The sequence below is a fragment of the Dicentrarchus labrax genome, unplaced genomic scaffold (assembly GCF_905237075.1).
Source record: "Dicentrarchus labrax unplaced genomic scaffold, dlabrax2021, whole genome shotgun sequence".
In the NCBI taxonomy this organism is placed as follows: domain Eukaryota; kingdom Metazoa; phylum Chordata; class Actinopteri; family Moronidae; genus Dicentrarchus; species Dicentrarchus labrax.
The window spans coordinates 1,891,464-1,918,853 of NW_026136719.1; the positions used below are offsets into that span (position 1 = coordinate 1,891,464).

The 27,390-nt window shown below is 41.5% G+C and overlaps 3 protein-coding genes across 8 annotated transcripts in view; 2 read left to right on the plus strand and 1 right to left on the minus strand.

Annotated features, from left to right (window-relative positions):
- Window positions 1–18,929, plus strand: part of trpm1a (transient receptor potential cation channel, subfamily M, member 1a) — a 37,499-nt gene extending 18,570 nt beyond the window's left edge. Inside the window, exons 12-28 of one of the 4 annotated variants that reach the window (XM_051378105.1) lie at window positions 116–250; window positions 3,633–3,683; window positions 4,848–4,988; window positions 6,017–6,046; window positions 6,129–6,421; window positions 6,938–7,166; window positions 7,269–7,400; window positions 7,475–7,615; window positions 8,146–8,274; window positions 8,419–8,670; window positions 9,380–9,572; window positions 10,420–10,440; window positions 12,384–12,528; window positions 13,290–13,492; window positions 13,578–13,710; window positions 15,617–15,975; window positions 16,322–16,939. In XM_051378105.1, the coding sequence (XP_051234065.1) occupies window positions 116–250; window positions 3,633–3,683; window positions 4,848–4,988; window positions 6,017–6,046; window positions 6,129–6,421; window positions 6,938–7,166; window positions 7,269–7,400; window positions 7,475–7,615; window positions 8,146–8,274; window positions 8,419–8,670; window positions 9,380–9,572; window positions 10,420–10,440; window positions 12,384–12,528; window positions 13,290–13,492; window positions 13,578–13,710; window positions 15,617–15,975; window positions 16,322–16,938 (3,204 nt within the window). In that variant the 3' untranslated portion in view covers window position 16,939. Of the gene's footprint in view, window positions 1–115; window positions 251–3,632; window positions 3,684–4,847; window positions 4,989–6,016; window positions 6,047–6,128; window positions 6,422–6,937; window positions 7,167–7,268; window positions 7,401–7,474; window positions 7,616–8,145; window positions 8,275–8,418; window positions 8,671–9,379; window positions 9,573–10,419; window positions 10,441–12,383; window positions 12,529–13,289; window positions 13,493–13,577; window positions 13,711–15,616; window positions 15,976–16,321; window positions 16,940–17,941 lie in introns of those variants that run through there. The other 3 variants (XM_051378106.1, XM_051378107.1, XR_007880693.1) reach the window with 3 other exon arrangements.
- galr1b (galanin receptor 1b) overlaps window positions 1–27,390 on the plus strand; it is a 244,086-nt gene that overhangs the window by 109,783 nt on the left and 106,913 nt on the right. Inside the window, exon 4 of one of the 2 annotated variants that reach the window (XM_051378148.1) lies at window positions 5,357–5,465. The exons of the other annotated variant lie outside the window; for it this stretch is intronic. The gene's annotated coding sequence lies outside the window, so the exon portion shown is untranslated. The remainder of the gene's footprint in view (window positions 1–5,356; window positions 5,466–27,390) is intronic. 2 annotated transcript variants of the gene reach the window in all.
- On the minus strand, window positions 22,377–26,831 carry tppp3 (tubulin polymerization-promoting protein family member 3). Of its 2 annotated transcripts, XM_051378206.1 has the most exons (5): window positions 26,718–26,792; window positions 26,019–26,112; window positions 24,904–25,104; window positions 24,547–24,700; window positions 22,377–23,438 (listed from the first exon to the last, which is right to left on the minus strand). In XM_051378206.1, the coding sequence occupies exons 3-5, from the start codon at window positions 25,089–25,091 to the stop codon at window positions 23,244–23,246; spliced, it is 537 nt and encodes a 178-aa protein (XP_051234166.1). In that variant the 5' UTR covers window positions 25,092–25,104; window positions 26,019–26,112; window positions 26,718–26,792; the 3' UTR covers window positions 22,377–23,243. The 2 variants fall into 2 exon arrangements, with proteins under 2 accessions (XP_051234166.1, XP_051234165.1); XM_051378205.1 differs by lacking the exon at window positions 26,019–26,112 and having other exon boundaries at window positions 26,718–26,831.

A 27,390-nucleotide genomic window follows, 5' to 3' on the forward strand; every position in this document is an offset into this window, starting at 1 on the left:
GATGAGGGTGAGGATCAGGATGATGATGAGGATGAGGATGAGGATATTGAGGATGAGGATGATGATGATGATGATGATGATGAGGATGATGATGATAATGATGATGTTACGACAGGTGAACTCTCTGGAACAGGCCATGATGGACGCTCTGGTGTTGGACAGAGTGGACTTTGTGAAGCTGCTGATCGAGAACGGCGTCAACATCCATCATTTCCTGACGATTCCTCGTCTGGAGGAACTGTACAACACGGTGAGACTCACCTGAGGATGCTGCAGCACTCACCTGTATTTAAATAACAGCTGTAAGTAGAGGGGAGCTACCAGGAAGGACACTGAGGTTGTCCCACGTTAGCTCTCTTGCTCGTAGCATAATGCTAGCTCAGTGACCTGTGACTGTGGGATAATGGGGATAATTCAGTTTTATTTGTATATATAATAACATAATATTATATATAATAAGGTCTAGACCGAACTCCTTATAACATTATTTACAGAGACCCAACAGTTCCCACCATGAGCAAGACCTTGGAGACCCTGACTCTAGGTGGGTGGGAGAGAGAGCGAGAGAGAGAGAGACAGAGACAGACAGAGACAGACAGACAGACAGACAGACAGACAGGCAGACCGACAGACAGACAGAGAAATGTTGTTGGACTGCTGAAGTGCTGAACTGTACTGCTCATGCTCAGTGGCCTCAGGAGGACGACTGCAGTTGGACTTTCTGTAAAAGACAAAGACTTGAAAAATGAACTTGCAAATGGCAACGATTCGTCCAAGAACAACAACCAATATCATAATGATGGTAATTTATATGTGACATAAATGTTGTTTATTTGGTTTATTAGGTTATTTTGGTGGTTAAAAAGCTGCTCCTGTTGTTAGCGTGTGTGTTTCTGTTATGAAACAAATACTCTCCGCTTTAACCTCGATGGTCGCGTTGACATGTTTATCTGCAGATTAACATCCATCAGTGATCCACTGTTATATCACTGCTGGAACTATAATCTTCATCTGCTGCATAAAGCTCTTAAAACAACATGTAAGTCCCATCATTGTGTCTCTGCTGCCGTCTGTGTCATGTACAGTGAAACAATGACAGAAAACAGCTGGAATCAGTCTGCAAACAGCTGGAATCACTCACACTCTGAACATATGATTCAATTAACCGCAATACATCCAGAGACACAGTAATCAGACACAGAACCACTGAACTTCTATATTCTATTGATCATCATGTTTTCATCCTTGCCGTCAGCCAACAGAGACAAACACTGAATGCTGTAAAATAACTGACAATCATATTTAGAATAACGTTACTATCTGCAATGTTCCTATATTTTATTTGGACCATTAGCTCCGTGCTACTAACTAGCAGCCAAGACACAGCCAGCCAGACAACCGTTACCGTTGTACTGCTGCATAATTTATTGTTGGCTAAAATCAACTCTGTCAGAATACTGCAATACTGCAAACTAACATACAGTCAAGGCCGAAATTATTCATACCCCTGCCAAATTTCAACTTAAAGTTACTTTTATTCAACTTCTTTTTTTTTTGACCGGAAATGACACAGGCTTCTCCCAGAAGATAATAAGATGATGTACAAGAGGCATCATTGTGGGAAAAATTCTTTCTCAGCTTTAATTTACATTTGAACAAAAAGTGGCATATCCAAAATTATTTATACCCTTTGCAAACTGTCACAGTGGGTAAATCCAGAATTCTATACCATTCCAAATAGTCCAAGCTGTTCTAAAGCATCCTAATGACCCTGATTCATTGGGAACAGCTGTTTTATTCAACTCAACAGATGAAAAACAGCAGCTCTCTGCAGTTGGTTTGTGGACAGTCATGGCTAAGACAAAGGAGCTCACTGAGGACCTGCGGCTGCGTATTGTGGCTGCTCACAAGTCAGGAAAGGGCTATAAGGCCATATCTAAATGTTTTCAAGTTCCAGTGGCTACAGTGCAAAGTATTATTAAAAAATACAAGACGTTCCGCACTGTGGGAAATCTCAGAGGACTTGGTCGGAAGCCGAAAGTGACACCTGTGCTGGCCAGGAGGATAGTGAGAGAGGTGAAAAAGAATATTAGGATCACCACCAAGGCCATCCTGGTGAATCTGGGCTCTGCTGGTGGCAACGTCTCAAGGCAGACAGTCCAACGGACACTGCACACGTCTGGGTTCCATGGACGCAGACCAAGGAGGACACCATTTCTCCAGATAAGGCACACAAAAGCCCGCTTGGCCTTTGCAAATGCTCATCTGGACAAAGAAGAAGACTTCTGTTCTTCTGTTTTATGGTCAGATGAAACAAAAATTGAATTGTTTGGCCACAATGATGTATCCTTCATTTGGCGTAAAAAAAGGAGAAGCCTTCAACCCTAAGAACACCATCCCCACTGTCAAACATGGTGGTGGGAACCTGCTTTGGGGGTGTTTTTGAGCTAATGGACCACGGAACCTAATCACAGTAAACGGCACCATAAAAAAAGGGCAATACATCAAGATTCTCAACAACATCAGGCAGTCTGCAGAGAAACTTGGCTTTGGGCACCAGTGGACATTTCAGCACGACAACGACCCAAAACACACAGCAAAAGTGGTGAAGAAATGGTTAGCGGACAAAAACATTAATGTTTTGCAGTGGCCCAGTCAGAGTCCTGACTTGAATCCAATTGAGAATCTGTGGAGGGAGCTAAAGATCAGGGTGATGGCAAGGAGACCCTCCAACCTGAAAGAGTTGGAGCTCATCGCTAAAGATGAATGGGCAAAAATACCAGTGGAGACATGCAAACAGCTGCTCAGCAATTATAGGAGGCGTTTGATTGCTGTAATAGCCAATAAAGGCTTTTCTATTGATTATTGAGAAGGGTATGAATAATTTTGGACATGCCACTTTTTGTTCAAATGTAAATAAAAGCTGAGAAATATTTTTTTCCACAATGATGCCTCTTGTACATCGTCTTATTATCTTCTGGGAGACGCCTGTGTCATTTCCAATCAAGAAAAAAATGATATTTGATTATATTTGGTTGAATAAAAGTAACTTTAAGTCAAAATTTCCCAGGGGTATGAATAATTTCGGGCTTGACTGTACCTACACAGATAGGATTTTACTAGCGATAGCATTAGCAACCAAGCTAACATTATCCAGCTAACAGCACAATCAGACAATATGTTCCACAAGCTTTGCAGTAATCTTAGCTTTGACTTTGGACTCTGTTGTGGTGGGTGTCGGTCATTTGTAGACATTAGCGGACTCCATTTATAAGCCAACGTTAGCTAGCTTTGTACACTGTTGACACTATAGGGAAGCGGAGAGAGAAGGCACTCGGGAGCATAAAGGTCACAACCTTTGACCCTCATCCCTACATAGAGACACATAGAAATCAGTCCACAGGCAGCAGAGGAACAAAGCTACACTACAACCTGTTCACTGTCTGCTATTATATTGTATTATATTGTCATTATTATAGAAACCGAACATCACTGATATTCTGATATATGGAAGCTTTAAACTGCTGAAATATTTGGAAATATATATATATATGTATATATATATATATATTTCATGACCCTGTCAGAGTTTGTTATTGTTGTTGATAAGTTTCCTGTTTGTATTTCCGTAGAAGTTGGGACCAGCCAACACGCTGCACTTTGTGGTCAGAGACGTGAAAAAGGTGACTTTTGTTTTGTTAATCAATCGCTATTGATTATGTGTTTAGATACTTATCAGTTTATAATCTGATGATATGACATCAGTTCTGATCGTCAGATGGATTTTTTGTTATTATTACTATTAAAATATAAACTGTTTTTAGAGGTTCATTCTTCCTAAGAGAATTATGTCAGTGTTTTCTTCCCAAGCAATTCAATTCAATTCAATTTTATTTGTATAGCACCAATTCATAACAGAAGTTATCTCAGGACACTTTTCAAATGGAGCCGGTCTAGACCGAACTCCTTATAACATTATTTACAGAGACCCAACAGTACTACCACGAGCAAGCACTTGGTGGCGGGGGCAAGGAAAAACTGCCTGTTAAGAGGCAGAAACCTAGGACAGACCCTTCGGCTCTAGGTGGGTGGTCGTCTGCCTCGATCAGTTGGGGTTAGAGAGAGAGAGAGAGGGTGAGAGAGAGAGAGAGAGAGAGAGAGAGAGACAGACAGACAGACAGTTACACAGCAACAACAGTAGCAACAATTACACTAATAGTAGTGACGTGCAGAAAGAGAGAGAGAGGAAGAGAGGAGCTCAGTGCACCATGGGAATTCCCCCGATAGTCTAGGCCTATAGCAGCATAACTAAGGGATGGTTCAGGACTCACTTGATCCAGCCCTAACTATACGCTATAACGTATAAGAGGAACGTCTTAAGCAATGAAAATGTACTCTGTATTTCCATTGTTAATTAAATTGTTAGTTAGTTAAATTGTGTTCTCCATTAATAATAATAATGTACTAAATAATGTTAAGTGTTAATAATAAGAATGGTTGTTTTAATATCTTAGTTAGTTTTGTCTAAAACTGGCTCCTGGTTTTAAACCATTCTGAGCATTTCGATCAAAAATAAATCAGTTCAGAACCTGAAAAGTTGGTTTCCAGCTGGAACCAAAACATATCAGGTTGTCTTGGGAACCAGAGTGGGCGTGTCTTATTCTACAAGTCGCTGTGAAGCGCCCTCTTTTGGTGAAACATCAGATTACAGTGGTTCCACTCAGAACAGGTTCAATGGAGAGCACGAAGGGTCTGAGAGTCTTGAACAGAACTGGTTCAGAATCAGAACTAAACACTGAATAGTTCTGAGAAATTAAAGATGTCTCACAGACAGATTTGTGTTTCAGGGCAACCTTCCTCCAGATTATCAGATCACATTGATCGATATTGGTCTGGTGCTGGAGTCCCTGATGGGAGGAGCTTATCGCTGCAATTACACCAGGAAGAGCTTCAGGACATTGTACAACAACCTGTACGGGCTCAAGAGAGTGAGCGAAACCTGCACTAAACAAAAAACATTTCCCCAACCCTTAACTCTATATATATACTGTTACCATTAGAGGTCGCACTAGACTCCATTCATAAAACCAGTAATTTTTGTTGGTCTCGTTCACCAACTAACTAACTGAGTCAGATATGAAAATATTTGTGAAAGGGGCCGTAATAACCACAGCGTAAGCTAACCTTTATCTTTAGGGACAAACTACAGGTTGTTGTTTCTACCACTGACAGACTCTGTGATATCACTATAACTCTCCACCAGACTCAAGAGACAAAAACACTCATTTTACCTTCAGATCATCCTAACTTCATTCAAAGTGGACAGAAACAGAATAAAACTGATTAAAAGCGTCAGGAGAGGAGCTTGGTAACTGAAGGCTCTGGCTCCTGTTCTACTTTTAGAGACTATAGGAACCACAAGTAGCCCAGCATTCAGAGAACGTAGTGTTCTAGAGGGGTAATAGGTAGGTAATAATCAGACCAGGTTTTCCCTAAAAAGGCTGCCAGTTATCAATGAAGCCCACATCGTTTTCTGGACACCACCTCGACAGCCAGCGGTGGAATGATGACATGCGACTATACATGTCATCACTGGTCACATTGGGCAGGGGTCCAGAGAAAACTACGATGTCCGACATTGTTTTAGCATAATTACACACCGACTCCACATTAATTTTATTGACCTCCGATTGGTGTAATCGGGTGTTATTACTGCCGACGTGAATAACAATATTATTATATTTACATTTATCTTTAGCCAGCAGTTTTAAATAGGATTCGATGTCGACATGGATGATAAAAACAGCAGTTTCAGTCGGAGCAGACCTAATATGGAAACAAACCACAGAGAGGCTGCGATACAACACAGGCAGAGGGAGTGAGACACCATGTGACTGTTGATGTTCATATAAAAAAATAACCTTTAAGGATCCTGGAGCTGGAGAATTGGTTCAAATCTTAATTGTGCTTCTGTGTCTAATAATAATGTAGAATAATGAACTGTTTTCTCTTACAGCCTAAAGCTCTGAAGCTTCTTGGAATGGAGGTTTGTGACTTTTGACTTTCTGAAAATGATCAGCGTTGATGGTGGATTTAGATTCTGACGTGGACCGATGTGGTTCCCACAGGATGACGAGCCCCGTCCGAAGGGGAAAGGGAAGAAGAACAAGAAGAAAGAGGAGGAGGTGGACATCGATGTGGACGACCCAGAGGTCAGCAGGTTTCAGTACCCCTTCCACGAGTTGATGGTGTGGGCTGTGCTGATGAAGCGCCAGAAGATGGCGCTCTTTCTGTGGCAGCGGGGGGAGGAGGCCATGGCCAAAGCTCTGGTGGCCTGTAAACTCTACAAAGCAATGGCCCACGAGTCATCCCAGAGCGAGCTCGTGGACGACATCTACCAGGACCTGGAGAACAACTCCAAGTGAGTCCACAACACATCTCAAATCACCAGGATCAATCTGGATAATGTTGTTAGCTAACGTTCGCAAACTAACATATGCGTGCAGGAAAGCAAAGGTTAGCCAGCCAGCATCACTAATGTTGGCAGTGCTTAATAACGTTATCCCGCTCCAACATCAGTGATGTTTAGTGATCAATAATTATAATCCAATCAGATACATATATTCTGCATAATGATTACTTTTACTTTTGGTACTTTAAAGTATATTTTGATGCTAATACTTTAATACAGTAAATTATGAGAGTACTTCTTCCCTTCCCTCTGCCCTGTGTCTACAGCACTAATCTCTGCCCTGTACCTACAGCACGGACCTCTGCCCTGTGTCTACAGCACTGACCTATGCTGACAGTGTTTAGACTGAACGTGTCTCAGTTTTATATGCAGTGGATAGAACACATTAACAGATTTTCTGGTTTCTGCTGTGCAGTAAAGAGCCTGAGGGGGGCGCTCTGTAGACTGAGTGTGCTTTCTGTGCAGGGAGTTTGGTCAGCTGGCCTACGAGCTGCTGGATCAGTCGTACAAACACGACGAGCAGGTGGCCATGAAGCTGCTTACGTATGAGTTGAAGAACTGGAGCAACTCCACCTGTCTGAAGCTGGCAGTCGCTGCCAAACACAGAGACTTCATAGCACACACCTGCAGTCAGATGCTGCTCACCGACATGTGGATGGGCTGCCTGAGGATGGGCAAGAGCAACAGCCTCAAGGTACTGAGGAGCTAGACTCGACCCTTCAGGCATTGAAATAAAACATTTTTATTGTATTAATATTAAGTATATTAATGAGCTGAAAAAATGTCCCATCTCCAGGTGATTTTAGGGATCATCTTCCCTCCTGCGATTCTTCTCTTGGAGTTTCGTCTCGGAGATGAAGGTTCGTATCATTCATCCAAAGAGAACGAGGACGGAAAAACTAAAGAGGACGACAACAAATCCAGCAAGGTAGAAACAAACAATGTTGATCACGGACAGTTTCTGAGTTCACTGCAGTTTGGGTGACAAAGAGTGTGTTTCAGGATGCCGTCTCCAACGTCGACGCTACGTCAAAGAAAGGAGACGAAGAAGAAGAGCAGAAGAAACATAGAAGGAGGACTCCCATCGGGAGGAAAATCTACGAGTTCTACAACGCCCCCTTCACAAAGTTCTGGTTCAACACGGCAAGTTTTTAAATGATATACTGTGATAGATCAACTGCGTTATAATATTCTACTTACAAATGAATATTTGTATTCAGAAACTGAAGTTACATCAGGTAACTAATGTTTTATTCATATAGAGTAGTCTAATAATAATAGCAATATTAATAATTATAATATATAATATAATAATTATATTAAGTAACAATTATAATAATAATAATAACTCAACTCATTCCTCAAGAAAATGTGTGATTGCTGCGTCTGCTGCTGCTACCACTGTTTACAGACACTGAAAGGGTCCCAGCAAGAAGTGTTTGTGATACCACCCACCCATTAGTCGTAACTGAATACTGGGACATGGCTGTGTTTTATTAATGGCATTGACACTAATAGGCTTTAAATTTGAATTATGTGTCTGTTATAAACAATTATTGGTCTTTGTTAAAACGTTACTATTATATGAATGTGATACACAGTACAAACAGTAATAGGGTAAAACAGACAGTGTTACCATGTAACCTGAATGTGACGTGTATGATTGTGTGTAGATCTCTTACCTGGTGTACCTGATGTTGTATAACTACATCATCCTGGTAAAGATGGAGCGATGGCCGTCTCTGCAGGAGTGGATCGTCATCTCTTACATCATCACTCTGGGACTTGAGAAAGTCCGACAGGTAAACCCTGAGACACACCTGATTTATTACCTGAAAGGACCTGGAGCAGTAGAGGAGGAGTTCTGACTTCACCTCTTTAAATGTTTAACATTCAGAGACCAAATACTCAGGTAGAGAGTTGAACTTTGACCCCTCTGTTGTCAGATCCTGATGTCTGAGCCGGGCAAACTGAAGCAGAAGATCAACGTGTGGTTGGAGGACTACTGGAACATCACAGACCTGGTGGCCATCTCAGTCTTCCTGCTGGGTCTGCTGCTGCGACTGCAGAATGAACCCTCCATGGGCTATGGACGCGTCATTTACTGCGTTGACATCATCTTCTGGTACATTCGGGTCCTCGACATCTTCGGCGTCAACAAGTACCTGGGACCCTACGTCATGATGATCGGCAAAATGGTACGACCTCATCACGGGATGACATCACAGACACAGTTCAATGTAATGCTGCGTTCCCACCAACATTACTATGAACTAAGTTGATAACTAAGCATAACCCTGATCAACCAAACTCCATTAGAAAAACAAACATTTTAAAAGCCGTTCGCCAGCATGATGTCGTTATTTCAGCATCATTTTGACTGCCGTTGTAAGTCAGATTAAAAGGCAAATATTCACCTTGTTAGCGCTCATAGGTCAGTGCTGTAGATACAGAGCAGAGGTCAGTGCTGTAGATACAGGGCAGTACTGTGTATCTGATTCATGTAATAACAACAGTTATATTGTTATATAATATTATGGCACATTTTTGTACTCGCTGCTCCTGCAGGTAAACAAGCGTGAGTAATACGAGGCGATTATTTGTCTCCCCTTTGGTTGGAACACAACATAACTTTATTGTTCAGGGAAAAGTTTACAGTCGACAAAATGTTACCAAGAGAGGAAAAATTAAACAATTCAAGATTCAAAACTTTATTGTCACACATTCTTACAGACAAACACTGAAACATAAAGATTCATTCATTAATTAATGTTATAAATCAGAAACATTAACATCGTTAATTTAATGAGATTCCTCCAGCAGGCTCTCCATTCTCCTCTGATCAATGTGTCTGTTGTTGTTGTAGAAATGGCCATTAATAATCAATAATCAATAATCTGTCTCCAGATGATTGACATGCTGTACTTCGTGGTCATCATGCTGGTGGTGTTGATGAGTTTCGGCGTTGCTCGGCAGGCCATCCTCCACCCGGACGAGGAGCCAACATGGCGGCTCGCCAGAAACATCTTCTACATGCCGTACTGGATGATCTACGGAGAGGTGTTTGCAGACTCCATAGACCGTAAGACTAGAGTTCATAGTAAGACACAGCCATTAGTCCTCACCCTCTGTCCTCTGTCCTCTGTCCTCACCCTCTGTCCTCTGTCCTCACCCTCTGTCCACTGTCCTCACCCTTTGTCCTCACCCTCTGTCCACTGTCCTCACCCTTTGTCCTCACCCACTGTCCTCTGTCCTCACCCTCTGTCCTCTGTCCTCACCCACTGTCCTCACCCTCTGTCCTCTGTCTTCACCCACTGTCCTCTGTCCTCACCCTCTGTCCTCACCCACTGTCCTCATCCTCTGTCCTCACCCACTGTCCTCACCCTCTGTCCTCTGTCCTCACCCACTGTGCTCTGTCCTCACCCTCTGTCCTCACCCACTGTCCTCATCCTCTGTCCTCACCCACTGTCCTCACCCACTGTCCTCACCCTCTGTCCTCTGTCCTCACCCACTGTATTCACCCTCTGTCCTCTGTCCTCACCCACTGTGCTCTGTCCTCACCCTCTGTCCTCACCCTCTGTCCACTGTCCTCACACTCTGTCCTCACCCTTTGTTCTCTGTCCTCACCCTCTGTCCTCTGTCCTCACCCTCTATCCTTATCCTCTGTCCTCAACCTCTGTCCTCACCCTCTGTCCTCTGTCTTCACCCTCTGTCCTCACCCTCTGTCGAATTGTCTGTATTTGATCAATAATTAATTAATCAATTAATAAATAATGAATGTTTAATTTATTTTCCACATTTAACTTTTTTCACATAAAACTGAATATTCAATAGTGTTTGTCTTTTATTTCATTCTTTTATTGAAAATGTTTCTAAGATGAAGTCTTTTCTTCTGTAATTTATATTATTGATTATTGATTACTGTCTCTCTCTCTTACCCTCCACAGTTTATGCAATGGAAATCAATCGTAAGTGTCTCAGACATAATGAAAACATTTATTTATTAGGGACCGAGCCAGCGACCGCTGGAGGTCCCTACTATTTTTGCTATGTTTCTTCTTCTTACCTATTATTATTTTTAGCCCCCTTTGACTGCATTTTTGCCCCCCTGAACATATACGAAAACTCAGTTTTATTTGGCAGAGTTGTCAGGCCTGGTGAAAATGGGGATATTCTATGCGTCGCTTTCGGGTTGGCCACTAGGTGGCGCTACTATCATAGAAAGTGCGTTTAAGCTAATAACTTCTGCATAGTTTGTCGCACATACAAAAACCTTATATCCACACGTTTGGTGAATGGAGCTGAATTCTCCACATTGGTACATGTGATTTAAATTAAACTTGGTAGGACGCTTGCCCATGGCTCCCTGAGGCTCACTTAAAAGGGGGAAAAAAAACATGCCACTGTGCGGAGACCGTAATAGTTATGAATATTAAATTCACAGGGCACGTGTAGACTGGTGCCTGAAGCTCACATACCAAAAATCGTGTTTGTCGTATTTGTAGCGCCCCCTACAGGATAAAAAAAACAGCAGCCCCGGTGCCAGATTTCACCAATATGTACGAAACTCGGTAGGCACGTGTAAGATGCCGGGACGTAAAAAAAAGCCTCTTGGACCCATACCCCAAACCCCACGGGAAGTCGGCCATTTTGATTTTCATTTTCACTTTCGGCAAACTTTTCGCGTTGTATTTGAGCGAACTCCTCCTAGGGAATTTATTGGATATGCTTCAAAATTTGTGAGTACAGTCAAAAAATGGTGCTGATTAAAAGTTGTGCTATTTGTGCATGTACGTTGAAGGGCGTGTTCGTGGCGTCCCCTCAAAGTTGGCCACGTTGAATTTCGCAGCCTTTTTCTGAGATTTTTTGCATTGTATTTGATTTTTTTTTGTACAGATTTTATCAGATTGACTTCAAATTCGAACACTGCAAACTAGACACATTGGTAATCAAACGTTGTGCTATTTGTGACTGTACATTTAATCGCGTGCCCGTGACGACGTGTCGAATTCCACCGATTGGCCATCAAACAGATAGTACTCACATCTTCAATGTACAGTCCCACCCTGAACACGTCCTCATAACTTCAGCGTACATGATCCAATCTCAATGAAACTTCACGTGTTTGATAACAGTCCCACCCTGAACACGTCTACATGACAATATTCAGACATAGTGATAGCGCCACATACTGGTAACAGGAAGTATCACGTTTTATACTTTCATGTTCTACTCCTCGCAGCATGATCAGATCCAGCTGAAATTTACTTACAAAATGCAAAACACATTGTTGATGATATGTGTTGACTGGGGTGAGGGGGCGTGTCTGTGTGGTGGCGGGAAATTTTGATGTACCGCCACAAAACACGAATTTGCTATACCTTGAGTGTACATTGTCCAATCGGCTTGATGAGAGTCCCACCCTGAACACGTGTACATGACAATATTCAGACATAATGATAGCGCCACCTACTGGCAACAGGAAGTAAGCGCTGCATGGCGATTTTGAGCTTAATGGCAGTTTTCATGTCTTGGTCCCCACGTGTTACGACGGCACGCAACGCGGCCGCAGCACACACCGAGTTGCGGGGAGTGCGAGGTCCCACCCAGCGCTGCTTGCAGCTTTAATTTCTCGTTGTTGATGCAGACAGGAAGTCTCCTGACACCTTCACAATAAAAGTCACCCTCAGTCTGTCCTGTTCGAATGTTTTATTGGTTAGCAGCAAAAATGGATAACATTAGCTTGTGAGTCCAAAGTGGGAATGGCGGACTCCGCCATTATGAATAGGAAGTACTATAATATATTTGTATAGTAGAGAGAACCAATTACTGAATGTGAAAACACAGACAGACAGACAGACAGACAGACACATATGTAGACTGGACATAAATTATGCTGTCTGTGTCTCAGCTCCGTGTGGAGACAATTTGTACGATGAAGACGGGAAGAAGCTTCCTCCCTGTATCCCTGGAGCCTGGCTCACTCCCGCCATCATGGCCTGTTACCTGCTGGTCGCCAACATCCTGCTGGTCAACCTGCTGATCGCCGTCTTCAAGTCAGTGCTTAGACCAGTTCTCATTAGTGTCATATACTGTAATATAAATCATAAATATACTGTAATATAAATGGTAAATATACTGTCATATAAATGGTAAATAGACTGTAATATAAATGGTAAATAGACTGTCATATAAATGGTAAATAGACTGTCATATAAATGGTAAATGCACAGTAATATAAATGGTAAATATACTGTAATATAAATGGTAAATACACAGTAATATCAATGGTAAACATACTGTAATATAAATGGTAAATATACTGTAATATAAATGGTAAATACACAGTAATATAAATGGTAAATAGACTGTAATATAAATGGTAAATACACAGTAATATAAATGGTAAATATACTGTAATATAAATGGTAAATATACTGTAATACAAATGGTAAATAGACTGTCACATAAATGGTAAATATACTCTCATATAAATGGTAAATAGACAGTACTTGTGTAGCAGCTTTCCAGTCTTCCAACCACTCAAAGTGCTTTTACACTACAGACAATCACCCACAGTCCATCGAACAAAAACTCATTCATTCACATTCACAAACCGATGACACAACAACCTTCTGATTAGAGATTTGAAAGTATTTTGGGTCAGTCATCTTTGCCACCAATAGACTTTAGTTTTGAAATGTCTGTAGCTAATTAGCAAGCTCACCACAGAACAGAACGACCTTTCTGATTTCAAAACTGAAGTCTAAGAATAAAACCCTCCTCTTCCTCCTCTTCCTCCTCTTCGTCTCCGCAGCAACACGTTCTTTGAGGTGAAGTCCATCTCCAACCAGGTCTGGAAGTTCCAGCGATACCAGCTCATCATGACCTTCCATGACCGTCCCATCCTGCCTCCCCCCCTCATCATTCTCCCCCACATCTACATCGTCCTGAAGAGGCTCTGCTGCCGCTGCCGCCGCAGGCCAGAAGGGGACCGCGACGACCGGGAGAGACGACTGCGTAAGACCCGGTCCACAGTCCGTCAGAGACCAGATTGTGTCCTCAGAGTCGGAACTGCTTTAATTAGTCCGTTTTATGTCCTCAGAACTGGTCCTGGGTCCAGAGGAGCTGAAGGGTCTCCATGAGTTCGAAGAGCAGTGTGTGGACGAATATTTCAGAGAGAAAAACGACGAGAAACAATCATCCAACAACGAGAGGATCAGAGTCACATCTGAAAGGTCAAATTTATTGATTACGGACTGATTATAGATCACAGATTATACATTACAGATTATGGATTATAGATAATGGATCATATATAATAGATAATGGATCATATATAATAGATTATACATTATACATTACAGATTATATATTATATATTATGGATTATACATTACATATTATAGATTATATGTTATAGATAATGGATCATATATTATAGATTACAGTTATACACTACAGATTATATATTATAGATTATACGTTCCACATTACAGATTATCAGATCAGAGTCACATCTGAAAGGTCAAATTTATTGATTACAGACTGATTATAGATCATATATTATACATTATACATCACAGATTATATATTATACATTACAGATTATATATTATATATTATACATTATAGATTATAGAATATCCATTACAGATTATAGATTATAGGTTATAGATAATGGATCATATATTATACATTATACATTACAGATTATATATTATATATTATATATTATATATTATACATTACAGATTATAGATTATAGGTTATAGATAATGGATCATATATTATAGATTACAGTTATACACTACAGATTATATATTATAGATTACAGTTATACACTACAGATTATATATTATAGATTATACATTACACATTACAGATTATAGATCATAGATTATAGATTATACATTACAGATAATAGATTAGTGATGCGCGGGCCAACCTGTAACCCGTGGGTCTCGTGGGTTACCCGTGGGTCGGGTTGGGTCAGGTCAAGAAATGTTAACTTAATTGGCGGGACGGGTCATTAAGGATTAAATATGTCCAATACAGGCTACTTCTTAACAACACTGTTGGGTAAATCCACCTGCGACCTGACGTCACAAAAGCGCCTATATATATATTTATTTTTATTTAGATTTGAATTTGTTGTTGTGTGTAGTTTCCAGTGCCACTCGAAAGGCTGTTTTCAAGCACATTTGTAAGACCAAAGAAAAGCCTTATTTAATGACATATTTAACGTGTATTTAATAGCGGTGGGGCGGGTTGTGAAAATAGATGCGGTTGTGCGGGGCGGGATGGAGGGGGTCAAATTATTGAATAAATGTGGGACCCGCGGGTCACTATTATAGATTATAGATAATGGATCATATGTTATACATTATACATTATACATTACAGATTATAGATTATAGATTATACATTACAGATTATAGATTATAGGCTATAGATAATGGATCATATATTATAGATTATACATTACAGATTATATATTATAGATTATAGATTATACATTACAAATTATAGATTATAGATCATACATTATACATTACAGATTATATATTATACATTACAGATATAGATTATACATTATACATTATTCATTACAGATAATAGATTATACATTATACATTACAGATTACAGATTATACATTATACATTACAGATGATATATTATACATTATACATTACAGATTATAGATTATACATTATACATTACAGATTATATATTATACATCAGACATCCAAAAGCAGTGTTTTCATGTATTTTATAGTCAGGTTTTCCCTCTGGTAGCAACTGTCGCACTGTAGTTGGGCGGCTGTGGCTCAGAGGTAGAGAGGGTTGTCCACAAAGCGGAAGGTTGTTGGTTTGATCCCTGCCGCATGTCGCAGTATCATTGAGCAGGATATACCCCAAATTGCTCCCAATGCTGCGTCATCGGTGTGTGTATGAGTTTCTGTTCAATGGGCTTTGCGGTCACTGTGTGAAAGGGTGAATGTGGCGTAGAGTAAAAGTGCTATAACTATACAAGTACAAGTCCATTTACCATTTTACCACTCTCTGCCTCTAGGGGGCATTTGTTGACACTTCATGATTTATTGCCTCTGAGGTTTGTAACGGTGCGTCTCTGTGTTCAGGGTGGAGAATATGTTCATGCGTCTGGAGGAGGTGAACGAGAGGGAGCACTCGATGAAGGCCTCCCTGCAGACGGTAGACCTCCGCCTGGCCCAGCTGGAGGAGTTCTCCGGTCGGATGATGAACGCTCTGGAGAAGCTGGCGGGCGTCGACCGGGCTGAGCTTGTCTGCACACGCTCCAGAGGGTCGTCGGTGTGTGAGCCGGCGTCTCTGCTGCGACACAGCAGCATCAACAGCGCTGACGGTTACAGTCTGTACCGATACCAGCTGGACCACGAAGACCGAGTCTCAGTGTCCGGAGACATAGAGGGGACCGACAGGAGGGTCCAACTGAGTCCAGAGAGACGAGACAACACAACAGGTTGGACCACACGATTATTCGATGTTAATAGCACTAATTATTGATCAATTTTAAACTTTTTTGAGCAGGCTACCTTTTTTAGTGTTTTGGACTGACGTCAACATGCACCTTAGATTCTGTGTACCACAGTGCTCTACGTTTCTTAACTAACTCTGGATCCCGTACTCATCATTGTACACTTACAAGGTTACCTGCAAACGGCTGGATGAAGCTAGCAGACAGTATTTTGCTATGTTAGCGGGCTAACTTTATCCAGCTAAAAGCACAGTATGACAATATATTCCACAAGCTTCAAACGACTGGAGGTTTGGAGGGAAATGACCTGAGATGAACTTCCTGTTTTCAGGTGAGGTGAGGGGGTCGACTCTAGAGGTTCGGGCTCCGAAAGAGACTCAGTCTCTTTCCAACGTTGACATCCTAATCTCCCCCTGCGCCCCCGACCACAGAACCCCCCACACCAGCCATGTGCCACCTCAGTCCGACCCCACGGACGCTAACATGGAGAAACCGGCAGAGAAAACCCAGCTGGAGGCAGCGTCGTCCTTCCCTCTCGAGAGGTCAAAGGTCTATTCCTCCTCTCTGACCCACAGAAAGTCCATCAGCGGCTGCAGCCCCGCCCATCAGCAGGCCTGTCCCAGCATGCCCCGCTGCCTGGCAGACAACAGGCCAGGCAAAGAAAACAAACAGGAAGTGGAGGAGGAACAGGGGGGTGACGTGGTGGAAAGTCGCCATGGTAACGGCGAGGGGGAGGAGCCATCAGAGATGCTCGTGGCGGAGGACAGAATGTACCCGACGCTGCGCTCCAAGAGTCTGAACGCCAACCCGAGGAAGACCAGGAAGAAGGAAAGTGAGGAGACGCCTCGCTCGGCTGGCAGCGTCAAAGACCTGGTCTCAGTGTTCAGTGAGACCACAGGGGGGCCACAGCCCAGGACCAGGGCAATAGACTCTGACAGCTCATCCTGAAGGACTCAAAAAGTTGACGGCTAATTAAAGCTGCTGTAATCAATACTTTTATAAATCTAACCAGCTAACTTACGACTGATGGAGATTAGTTAGCTTGTGATTTGCTAACATTAGCTATATTAAGATTCAATTTCAATTCTCTTCAATTCAATTCAATTTTATTTGTATAGCGCCAATTCAAAAGTTATCTCAGGACACTTTTCAAATAGAGCAGGTCTAGACCGAACTCTTTAAAACATTATTTACAGAGACCCAACAGTACCAACATGAGCAAGACCTTGGAGACAAGGGCAAGGAAACACTGCCTGTTAAAAGGCAGAAACCTAGGACAGATCCTTCGGCTCTGCGTGGGTGGTCGTCTGCCTCGACCAGTTGGGGTGAGAGAGAGAGAGAGACAGAGAGAGAGAGAGAGAGAGAGGGAGAGAGTGAGAGAGACAGAGAGAGAGAGAGAGAGAGAGGGAGAGAGTGAGAGAGACAGACAGACAGACAGGTGCACAGCAACAACAGTATTGGCAATGGCAATCTAGCAGGACCATGGCAGGAGGCTCCACCAGGATCGATAAGAACCTGCGAGACGAGAAAGCACAAGAACTCCGGGGAAGAAGTGAAGTTAGTAACATGCATTAATGGAACATGAATGAGTGCAGAAAGAGAGAGGACGTGCACCATGGGAAATCCCCTGATAGTCTAGGCCTATAGCAGCATAACTAAGGGATGGTTCAGGACTCACCTGATCCAGCCCTAACTATAAGCTTTATCAAAGAGGAATGTCTTAAGCCTACTCTTGAATGTGGTGAGGGTGTCTGCCTCCCGAACCACAACTGGAAGCTGGTTCCACAGGAGAGGAGCTTGGTAACTGAAGGCTCTGGCTCCTGTTATGCTTTTAGAGACTATAGGAACCACAAGTAGCCCAGCATTCAGAGAACGTAGTGTTCTAGAGGGGTAATAGGGTACTATGAGCTCTTTAAGATATGAAGGAGCCTGACCATGAAGAGCTTTATAGGTGAGGAGGAGGATTTTAAATTCTATTCTACATTTTACAGGGAGCCAATGCAGAGAAGCTAGTACAGGAGAGATGTGATCTCTTTTTCTAGTTCCTGTCAGTACTCGTGCTGCAGCGTTCTGAATTAATTGGAGTGTTTTAATGGACTTATTGGGGCAACCTGATAATAAAGAGTTGCAGTAATCCAGCCTTGAAGTAACAAATGCATGGATTAGTTTTTCTGCATCTGTCTGTGATAGGATGTGTCTAATTTTTGTAATATTACGTAAATGAAAGAAGGCAATCCTAGAGTTCTGCTTCATGTGGGAGTAAAAAGACCATCAAAGATAACTCCAAGATTCCTCACAGTGGTGCTAGAGGCCAAGGTAATGCCATCTAGAGTAACTATATCTTTAGACAGTGAGTCTCTAAGGTTTTTGGGGCCAAGAACAAGAATTTCGTTTTTTTCTGAGTTTAACATCAGAAAATAGCAGCTCATCCAGGGTTTTATCTCCTTAAGACATGTTTGTAATTTAGATAATTGATTAATTTCATCGGGCTTGATCGATAGATATAACTGCGTATCATCTGCATAACAGTGAAAGTTAATGGAGTGATTCCTAATAATGTTGCCTAAAGGGAGCATATATAGAGTAAATAGTATTGGTCCAAGTACAGAACCTTGTGGAACTCCATGACTAACTATAGTATAAGATTCATCGTTAACATGTACAAACTGCGAGCGATCTGATAAATATGACTTAAACCAGCTTAGTGCGGTTCCTTTAATGCCAATTTGATGCTCAAGTCTCTGTAAAAGAATATCATGGTCAATGGTGTCAAATGCAGCACTAAGATCTAATAATACAAGTACAGAGACAAGTCCATTGTCAGAAGCAATCAGAAGGTCATTATTAACTTTAACCAGAGCTGTCTCTGTGCTATGATGAACTCTAAATCCTGACTGAAAATCCTCAAATAAACTATTGTTATGTAGAAAGTCACACAACTCTTTGGCGACTACTTTCTCCAGAATCTTAGAGAGGAAGGGGAGGTTAGAGATTGGTCTATTGTTGGCTAAAACCCCTGGGTCAAGAGTGGGCTTTTTAAGAAGGGGTTTAATTACAGCTACTTTAAAGAACTGTGGTACATATCCTGATAATAAAGAAAGATTAATCATATCCAGTAAAGAAGTGCCAATTAAGGGAACAACTTCTTTAAGCAGCCTAGTTGGGATCGGGTCTAACAGACAGGTTGATGGCGTTGATGAAGAAATGATTGAAGTTAACTGATGAAGATCGATAGCAGAAAAACAGTCTAAATATATATCTAAGTTTACATTAGCAAAAGTCCCTGAACTTGGAGAGCCACTGATAACTGTTGATGGCAGTTGGTGATTAATTTTCTCTCTAATAGTAATAATTTTATTGTGTAAGAAGCTCATAAAGTCGTTGCTACTTAAGTTTATGGGGATATGTGGCTCGATAGAGCTGTGACTCTCTGTCAGCCTGGCTACAGTGCTGAAGAGGAACCTAGGGTTATTCTTATTTTCTTCAATTAGTGCTGAGTAATAGGCTCCTCTGGCATTACGGAGGGCCTTTCTATAAGTTTTAAGATTATTTTGCCAGATTGAGCTATATTCTGATAATTTGGAAGAGCGCCATTTCCTTTCAGATTTCCTAGCTATTTGCTTTAACTGGTGGTTTTGGTGGTTATACCAAGGTGCTAGTCTCCTATGTTTTAATAATTTCCTTTTTATAGGAGCGATAGAGTCTGATGTTGATCGTAGTGAGCCTGCAGCATTATCGACAAGATTATCAATTTCAGAGGGACTAAAGTCGTTATAGGACTCTGTTAAATTCAGACATGGCATTGAATTAAACACTGAAGGAATCTCCTCCTTAAATTTAGCTACAGCACTGTCAGATAGACATCTGCTGTAGGAAGTTTTGCCTAATGGCTTATAATCTAATAATATAAATTCAAAAGTTATTAAATAATGGTCAGATAGGAAAGGATTATGTGGGAAGACTATTAAATGTTCAATATCAATGCCATATGATAGAACAAGGTCAAGAGTGTGATTAAAACAATGAGTTGGTTTATTTACACTCTGACGAAGCCAATTGAGTCTATTAATGATATAAATGCGTTACTAAGGCTGTCATTGTTAACATCCACAAGAATATTAAAATCACCTATAATAATTACTTTATCTGATTTAAGGACTAAACTTGATAAAAACTCTGAGAATTCAGATATAAAATCAGAGTACGGTCCAGGAGCGCGGTACACTATAACAAATAGAACTGGCTGCAATGTTTTCCAGTTTGGGTGAGAAAGACTAAGAACAAGGCTTTCAAATGAATTATAATGTAGTTTAGGTTTAGGGTCCATTAAAACGCTCGAATCATATATAGCTGCTACTCCACCTCCTCGGCCAGTGCCTCGAGGAATGTGAGTATTAATATGACTGGGGGGGTGGATTCATTTAGGCTAACATACTCCTCGTGGGACAACCAGGTCTCAGTAAGACAAAGTAAATCAATATCATAATCTGATATTAATTCATTCACTAAAACAGCTTTAGAGGACAGAGACCTGATATTTAACAGTCCACATTTCATTCTCTTATTTTGTGCTACTGAGGAGTTAGTTTTAATTTTTATTAGATTTTTATGTTGAACTCCTCTTGTTTTTATTTCTTTAAATAATTTAGGTGATCGGGGGACAGACACAGTCTCTATGGGGTTTTGGGTGGGTGACTGTTCTAAAGAAAGCGCAGAGAAGTGTGTAAGACAGCAGCTCTGCTTCCTGGTCCCAACTCTGGACTGTCAGGTTTTAGAAATAAACTTCGCCATATTTCTAGATAAGAGAGCCGCTCCATCCAAAGTGGGATGGATGCCGTCTCTCCTAATCAGACCACATCATTTGCTGGACACCACCTCGACAGCCAGCGGTGGAATGACGACATGTGGCTATACATGTCATCACTGGTCACATTGGGGAGGGGTCCAGAGAAAACTACGGAGTCCGACATTGTTTTAGCATAATTACACACCGACTCCACATTAATCTTAGTGACCTCCGATTGGCGTAAACGGGTGTCATTACCGCCGACGTGGATAACAATCTTACTGTATTTACGATTACCTTTAGCCAGCAGTTTTAAATTTGATTCAATGTCGCCCGCTCTGGCCCCAGGGATACATTTAACTATGGCCGCTGGCTTCGCTAACTTCACGTTTCTGACTATGGAGCTGCCAATAACCAGAGTTGGTTCCTCAGCGGGTGTATCGCTGAGTGGGGAAAATGTATTAGAAACGTGAATGGGTTGGTGGTGAACTGTGGGCTTCAGTGTTTTAGTCTTCCTTCGCTCAGTCACTCAGCCTCCCTGTCTTCCCGGCTGCTCGGGATCTACCGGGGGAACTACCGGAGGAACTACAGGAGGAACTACCGGAGGACGGCTAACAGAAGCTACCTTCGGTCGGACCGCACCGGCTACTGGGGGCTGGCTAACTATAGCGGCTAAAGATATCTCCGTGGTGCGGTGCCGTTCCTCTAACTCACTAAGCCTCGCCTCCAGCGCAGTAAATAAACTACACTTAATACAAGAACCATTATCATTAAAGGAGGCAGAGGAATAACTGAACCTCTGACACACTGAGCAGGACAGAGGAGAGGGAGAGGGAGAAGCCATAGCTAACTGCTAATGCTAATGAAACTAGTGTGTATGAAAAACTTTGAAAATAGCGAAAAGTCGCTAAAAGAAGGAGTAACTCCGAGTGTTTAAGTAGAACTAGTCTACGTTTAAATGTTAAGCGGGAAAATAACCGCTGTAACAAGTAAAACTAATGTATATTTAGCGTTCACTGACAGAGCTACAGCACCAAACAGTGTACACAGAGCAGGAAGTGAACCGGGAATGAGTCAGTACGCTTACCGTAGCACGTCACCAGCACAGTTCCAAGACTGCAGCATGTTCAGCATAAATATTCCTAAATTTAAACCTTTTTTTCTTTTTGGATAAAAGCTGAGAAACTGATTCTGATCTGTGGTTCAATTGATCAATTACTAATATTAATAATTAATCAGTCAGTTCTTTCCAGCTGAAACCGTCTGATGAGATCAGTGCTCACTGATTTATAATCTGTATTGTTTGAAACTGCTGAAATCAAAATGATTGATAAGAACATAAAAGACTGAATGTTTGGTCTCCATCCTCTCGTTTATCTGTGAATTGATTATATCTGATCTCAGGTCAGTGAAACAGCCCCAAAGATTGGGGACATATCTGAAAAATATTAACAGAGCTAGAGAGCTAACACTATGCTACGAGCCTGAGAAAAAAACACAGAACTCAAGGCACTTCTCAACAAATCGATGCATCACGATGGGTTCGACCTTCGGAGGAAACGGTATACAAAGTGGAAGAACAGAACACAGAACAGAGAAGTGTTTTTATTTTTGTATTTATTAACTTTATGAACAAATCCAGTTTCTGTTTTAACATAAAGACAAAAGAAGAAGCTGCAACACCTAAATATATTAAAATAAAATGAGTTCAGATTAAAGACTTAACTCTCGCCGGTGTTAGCAGCGTGCGTCTATGTTAATACAACTGTTGCTAGCATACATTGCTAACAATCTCCCGCTGTCTCGTCTTCAGCTGATTCACCTCGTTAACACACTTTAATGAGCTGTAGCTCGTTCTGTTGGTCACACCGGTTCTTTAGGTTGGCTAATGTTTGCAAAACGCTAGCTAACTAGCTACTTCATCAGTTATTAACTAGATAATTAGCTAGCGTTTCGTTAACATTAGCTATCAGATTGATGTATATTTTAACCATCTTTAAAATGTAGTTGTCTTTTCAATATAGACTAGCCTAGCATATAGCAAATCTAAGCACAGGAAGGAGCATTTTGACCGAGGCTTGCTCAACTGTGATTGGAGCACAGAGCAAAGGGGGCGGGGCTAAAGAAGGGTCAACTGCCAACGTTTATGGTAAATGTAGTTTCTAGGAGACAGCTGGTTTTCGAGCATTTTGCTAATATTAGCTCTAGCTAGCTAACAATTACACACCTCTGTCCTCAATATTTGTGACACACTGGACCTTTGACTAAATGGGAATAATTATAAACGAATAATGTGTGTCTGTAAACAGAGCCGTTAGCATCAGTTAGCATCAGCTAGCATCTATCAGATCAGCAACACTTCACTCTGAGCTGAAACGCTGGTTGTGTTTCATTTAACACACACACAGAGGGGTCAAAGTTCAAGGTTTGGTCCAGTTTAAGTGCCGTAGACGAGCTTCCTGCCTCGTTATTTCTCCACCTTTGTCTTATTGTCGTACGTCCCGGCGTTCTTGTAAGCTCCAACGTAGCCCGTGTTCTCCACCAGCTCCTCACGGCCCTCTCGACCTTTGCCCTTGCCGCTCTGGTCAAAACGCTCTTTGTGCGAACCGGTGTAACGGGAGGCGTCGGTCAGCCGGTCCACCGCTGCCGTCTTCGCCACTTTCTGAGGGACACACAACTGGCGTTAGCTTCCGCAGTCTGCTGTGACTCATAGCTCTAACTAATGCTAGCTAGGGTTAGCTTACTGAGCGTCACTGTGGGAGAACTGTGGAGCTGCTGTTGATGTTCAGTGTGATCAGACTGACTGTGTACTTCATGTTAGTGGGACATTACAGCGCTGGCTGTGTGTACTACACCTTCCTCAATTAGCCTCGGGCATATGTGTGTGTGTGTGTGTGTGTGTGTGTGTGTGTGTAATAAATGTGTACTTTCTGTGGCTAAATTATTAACATTATATATTAAATTATTAACATTAACCACATTTATTTATTAATATTATTGTTACCATGACAACAAAGGGGCTTCTGTTATGTTAAATAAGACGTGAATTGTCCTTATAGTGTCAGGGTGTTCATACAGCTGCAGGTACAGGTTAGGGTGGCCATTCGTCCGGCTTTAGGCCGGACAGTCAGGTTTTTAAGGGTTAGGGTTAAAAAAAATGGGTTAGGGTTAGGGTTAGGGTTAGTTAAAAAAAAAATAACAAAAAAGGTCGCCTTTTGACACATTACCTCGTTAGTTTAATACTTATTTGGCTAAAAATGTGTGTCAAAATAAGTAATTTCATTGGTTACATTTTCGTGTCATGACTTATCAACACATGGCTAATTTAAATATTCAAATGAGCCATGTGTTGATTCCCTGATCACTGCAGTTGTTACCACCAGAACGTAAAGTGAGCTAACGTTGTTGGACTGAAATACTCAAAGCCTATACATCTGAAACAGAAGGTGCTGCCTTTTTTTACCCTTTATCTATCCAGATAAAAACATTAAAAACAGTTTCTGTATGATGTTTATTAGACCTATGTAATCTGAATTGGAAGGGCACGTTGTCATGAGCTGTATCTTGTATATTTATTATTAGCTATGTGGTATGTGTATGCACCTTTATGTAGTCTGGTGGAAAAACATTACAATTTAAAACCGGATCATACCAAACAAATATCTGCTTGTGTGTCCCCGTGTATGCAAAGTGTCCTCCTTTTTGATGTGAAGGAAATGGCCACCCTAGTACAGGTACAGGTAGAGCTACAGGTGTGTGTTCAGTCTCACCGTCACTCCAGCGTTGCTCGGCTCTTTTCCTTCCACCAGTCTGAAGATGGACTCCAGCGCCTCCTCTTTACTTTGACCTTTGAACCTCTTTGGACCCAGTTCATCCAGAGCTCTCCGAAACTCCTCGTAGGTGATGACCCGAGACGTCTTCTGTCTTCACAGAGAGACAGACATGTAGGCAGGCAGGCAGACAGACAGACAGACAGACAGACAGATGTTTGAATCAGAAATTGTTATTTTCCTTTTAAATGTGAAATCCGCTGCAGTGTCACAGATCACCACTGGGGGGAGCCAGCACTCTCCTGCAGTGTCAGATCACCACCGGGGGTAGCCAGCAGCCTCCTGCAGTGGACTCACTTCACTTTAGAGAAGACGATGTCGACGTCGGTGGCGGTGACGTTCTTGCCGTCAATGATCTTGCAGTCTTTGCACAGTTTGGCCCAGTTCTTCCCGTTCAGCTCCTTCCCCGTCGCCTTCGTGTCTCCATGGATGGCGAACTTCCTGAAGGATGTCAGCAGCTGCTCCATGTCCGCACTCTCCGCCATGACGGGAAAATATCTGCAGGACAGACGGGAAGAGAAACAGATGTTCCATAAAATAATAAAATACAGTAATTTTCTATAATTAAAATACACTTTTACTGTAAACCAGTGATCAATAAATATAGACGAACTAATAAAATACAGCAGAGTGCTCTTATTATTTCATTTTTATTGTTTAAATCTGAATTTTGAAGTTTGTTATAAAGAAATTATACTCAGTAATCAATACATGTTAATTTGTTTGGACTGTGTGACGCTCACATGTGGGTGAGCAGCAGCAGTAACCATGGCAACCACTGTTAGGGATTACATCAATGTGTGTAAGAAACTGAGTGAGGTCATGTCTCTTTCTCACACACACACACACACACACACACACACACACACACACACAGTTCATATAGTGATATATTGATCAGCACTAACTATAACTATAACCACTAACCACAAGGGCCAGCCTTCACTCCCCACCTGCATCAATGAGCCTTGGCCCCCCATGACCCTGTCTCTGGTTCTGTTCTTTCCTTGGACCACTTTTGATAGGTACTGACCTCTGCAGACCGGGAATCCCCCACATGAGCTGCAGGTTTGGAGATGTTCTGACCCATCACAATGTGTTTCTTGTCAAAGTGGCTCAGATCCTCACGCTGCCTATTATTCCTGCTTTATGTATATATATATACATTATATATTCTGTGATCAGCAACCACAGTGACTGAGCTGCAGATAATCACAGCCTTCACAAACAGAGCAACATGAAGAAGAGGTGCAGATACGAGTGGTCAGTTCGGGGCCCCGGACTGATGCAGGCCCCTATGAGACTGATCAATACAAATGATATATATATGACAGTTACACTGCTGCTGAGGTCTGGAGTCCACCCATCAAAACTATCAAAGGCATTAAAATTAGTCTGAGTCTGTTGCTCACCGAGAAAAACCTCAAATTCAAGCTGTTAGTTGTCAAATGTGCTGAAGGACAGTGAGGAGAAGCAGCAGTTAGAGTGTATTCCCTCCTGTTTGTGCTGAAATAATAAAGGCAGCGTGAGTTCAGTGAATGAAGCAAATCAACACCAACTGTTATCAGAAGTTTTACAGTAACTGTCAGTAACTGATGTAGTAAGCAGAGGATCAAAGTACAAATAACAGTTTTTATTTTAATCTGACAACTTTTTACATTTTTACACAAATATCTGAACTTTTTACTGACGAGACCAGAAGTTTAGTAGTCGATAACAAAACCAGTGACATTCCACGATTCTCAATACCGATCCGATACCCCGGTAAAACTGTCCCCCAATCTCCATTTATTATCTACTGATCAATACGTGGATTTTCATTAATAATACGGGTGAAGAGCACTGGAAGAAAACAACTGCCTGCAACCAAGCTGTTCTTCGATATTTTTATACGTAATATATTAACATTGATATTAAAATAGCCCATTATATACATATACACACATATATATATATAAAGTACCAATAAAGAACTACAGTAGTACACAGTGTAAACGTGCAGTCTGTGATCTAAAACATGTCTGTAAGGCTGCAGGTTTACTGTGTGTTTACTGTATGTTTACTGTGTGTTTACTGTATGTTTGCTGTATATTTACTGATTTGTGTCCTACCTGTCTGTCTGTCCTCCGTGCTCCTGCGTCTGTCTGTCCTCACACTCTGCTGTATTCAGCTCTGCAGCTCTGAGGGTTGTTATGGTCTGTTTACCCCGTCGCCATGACGACATCCTGTCCCACATCAGGGGAGGGCAATAAAACAGAGGGAAGGAGGGAGGAGAGGAGGGGTATTAGTCCTCAGACAGGGTGTCCATGCAGGATCTTGTCAGCTCCCAGAACCTGAGGTCAGAGCCTGAGGTCAGAGGTCAGGGGGATTGTTTATAATATAATAGAAAAGTTAAAATAGAGAAGTAATAGAAATAGATCATTAAAACATTAATAACAAACACACACACACACACTGAGTACGAATATAAAACTATACCAGTAGAGACAATTAATATTTAGTGCTGCAATTGTTCATTTATTGATCTTTATTGATCTTTATTGATCTCTGTATGGAAATTCAAGTGAATAGTGTTGGTCCAAGTACAGAACCTCGTGGAACTCCATGACTAACTAGTATTTATGGAAGATTCATCGTTAACATGTACAAACTGAGAGCGATCTGATAAGAATGACCTAAACCAGCTTAGTGCGGTTCCTTTAATGCCAATTAATTCAATTCAATTTTATTCAATTCAATTTTATTTGTATAATTAATAACAGACATTAATTAAATTCAATTCAA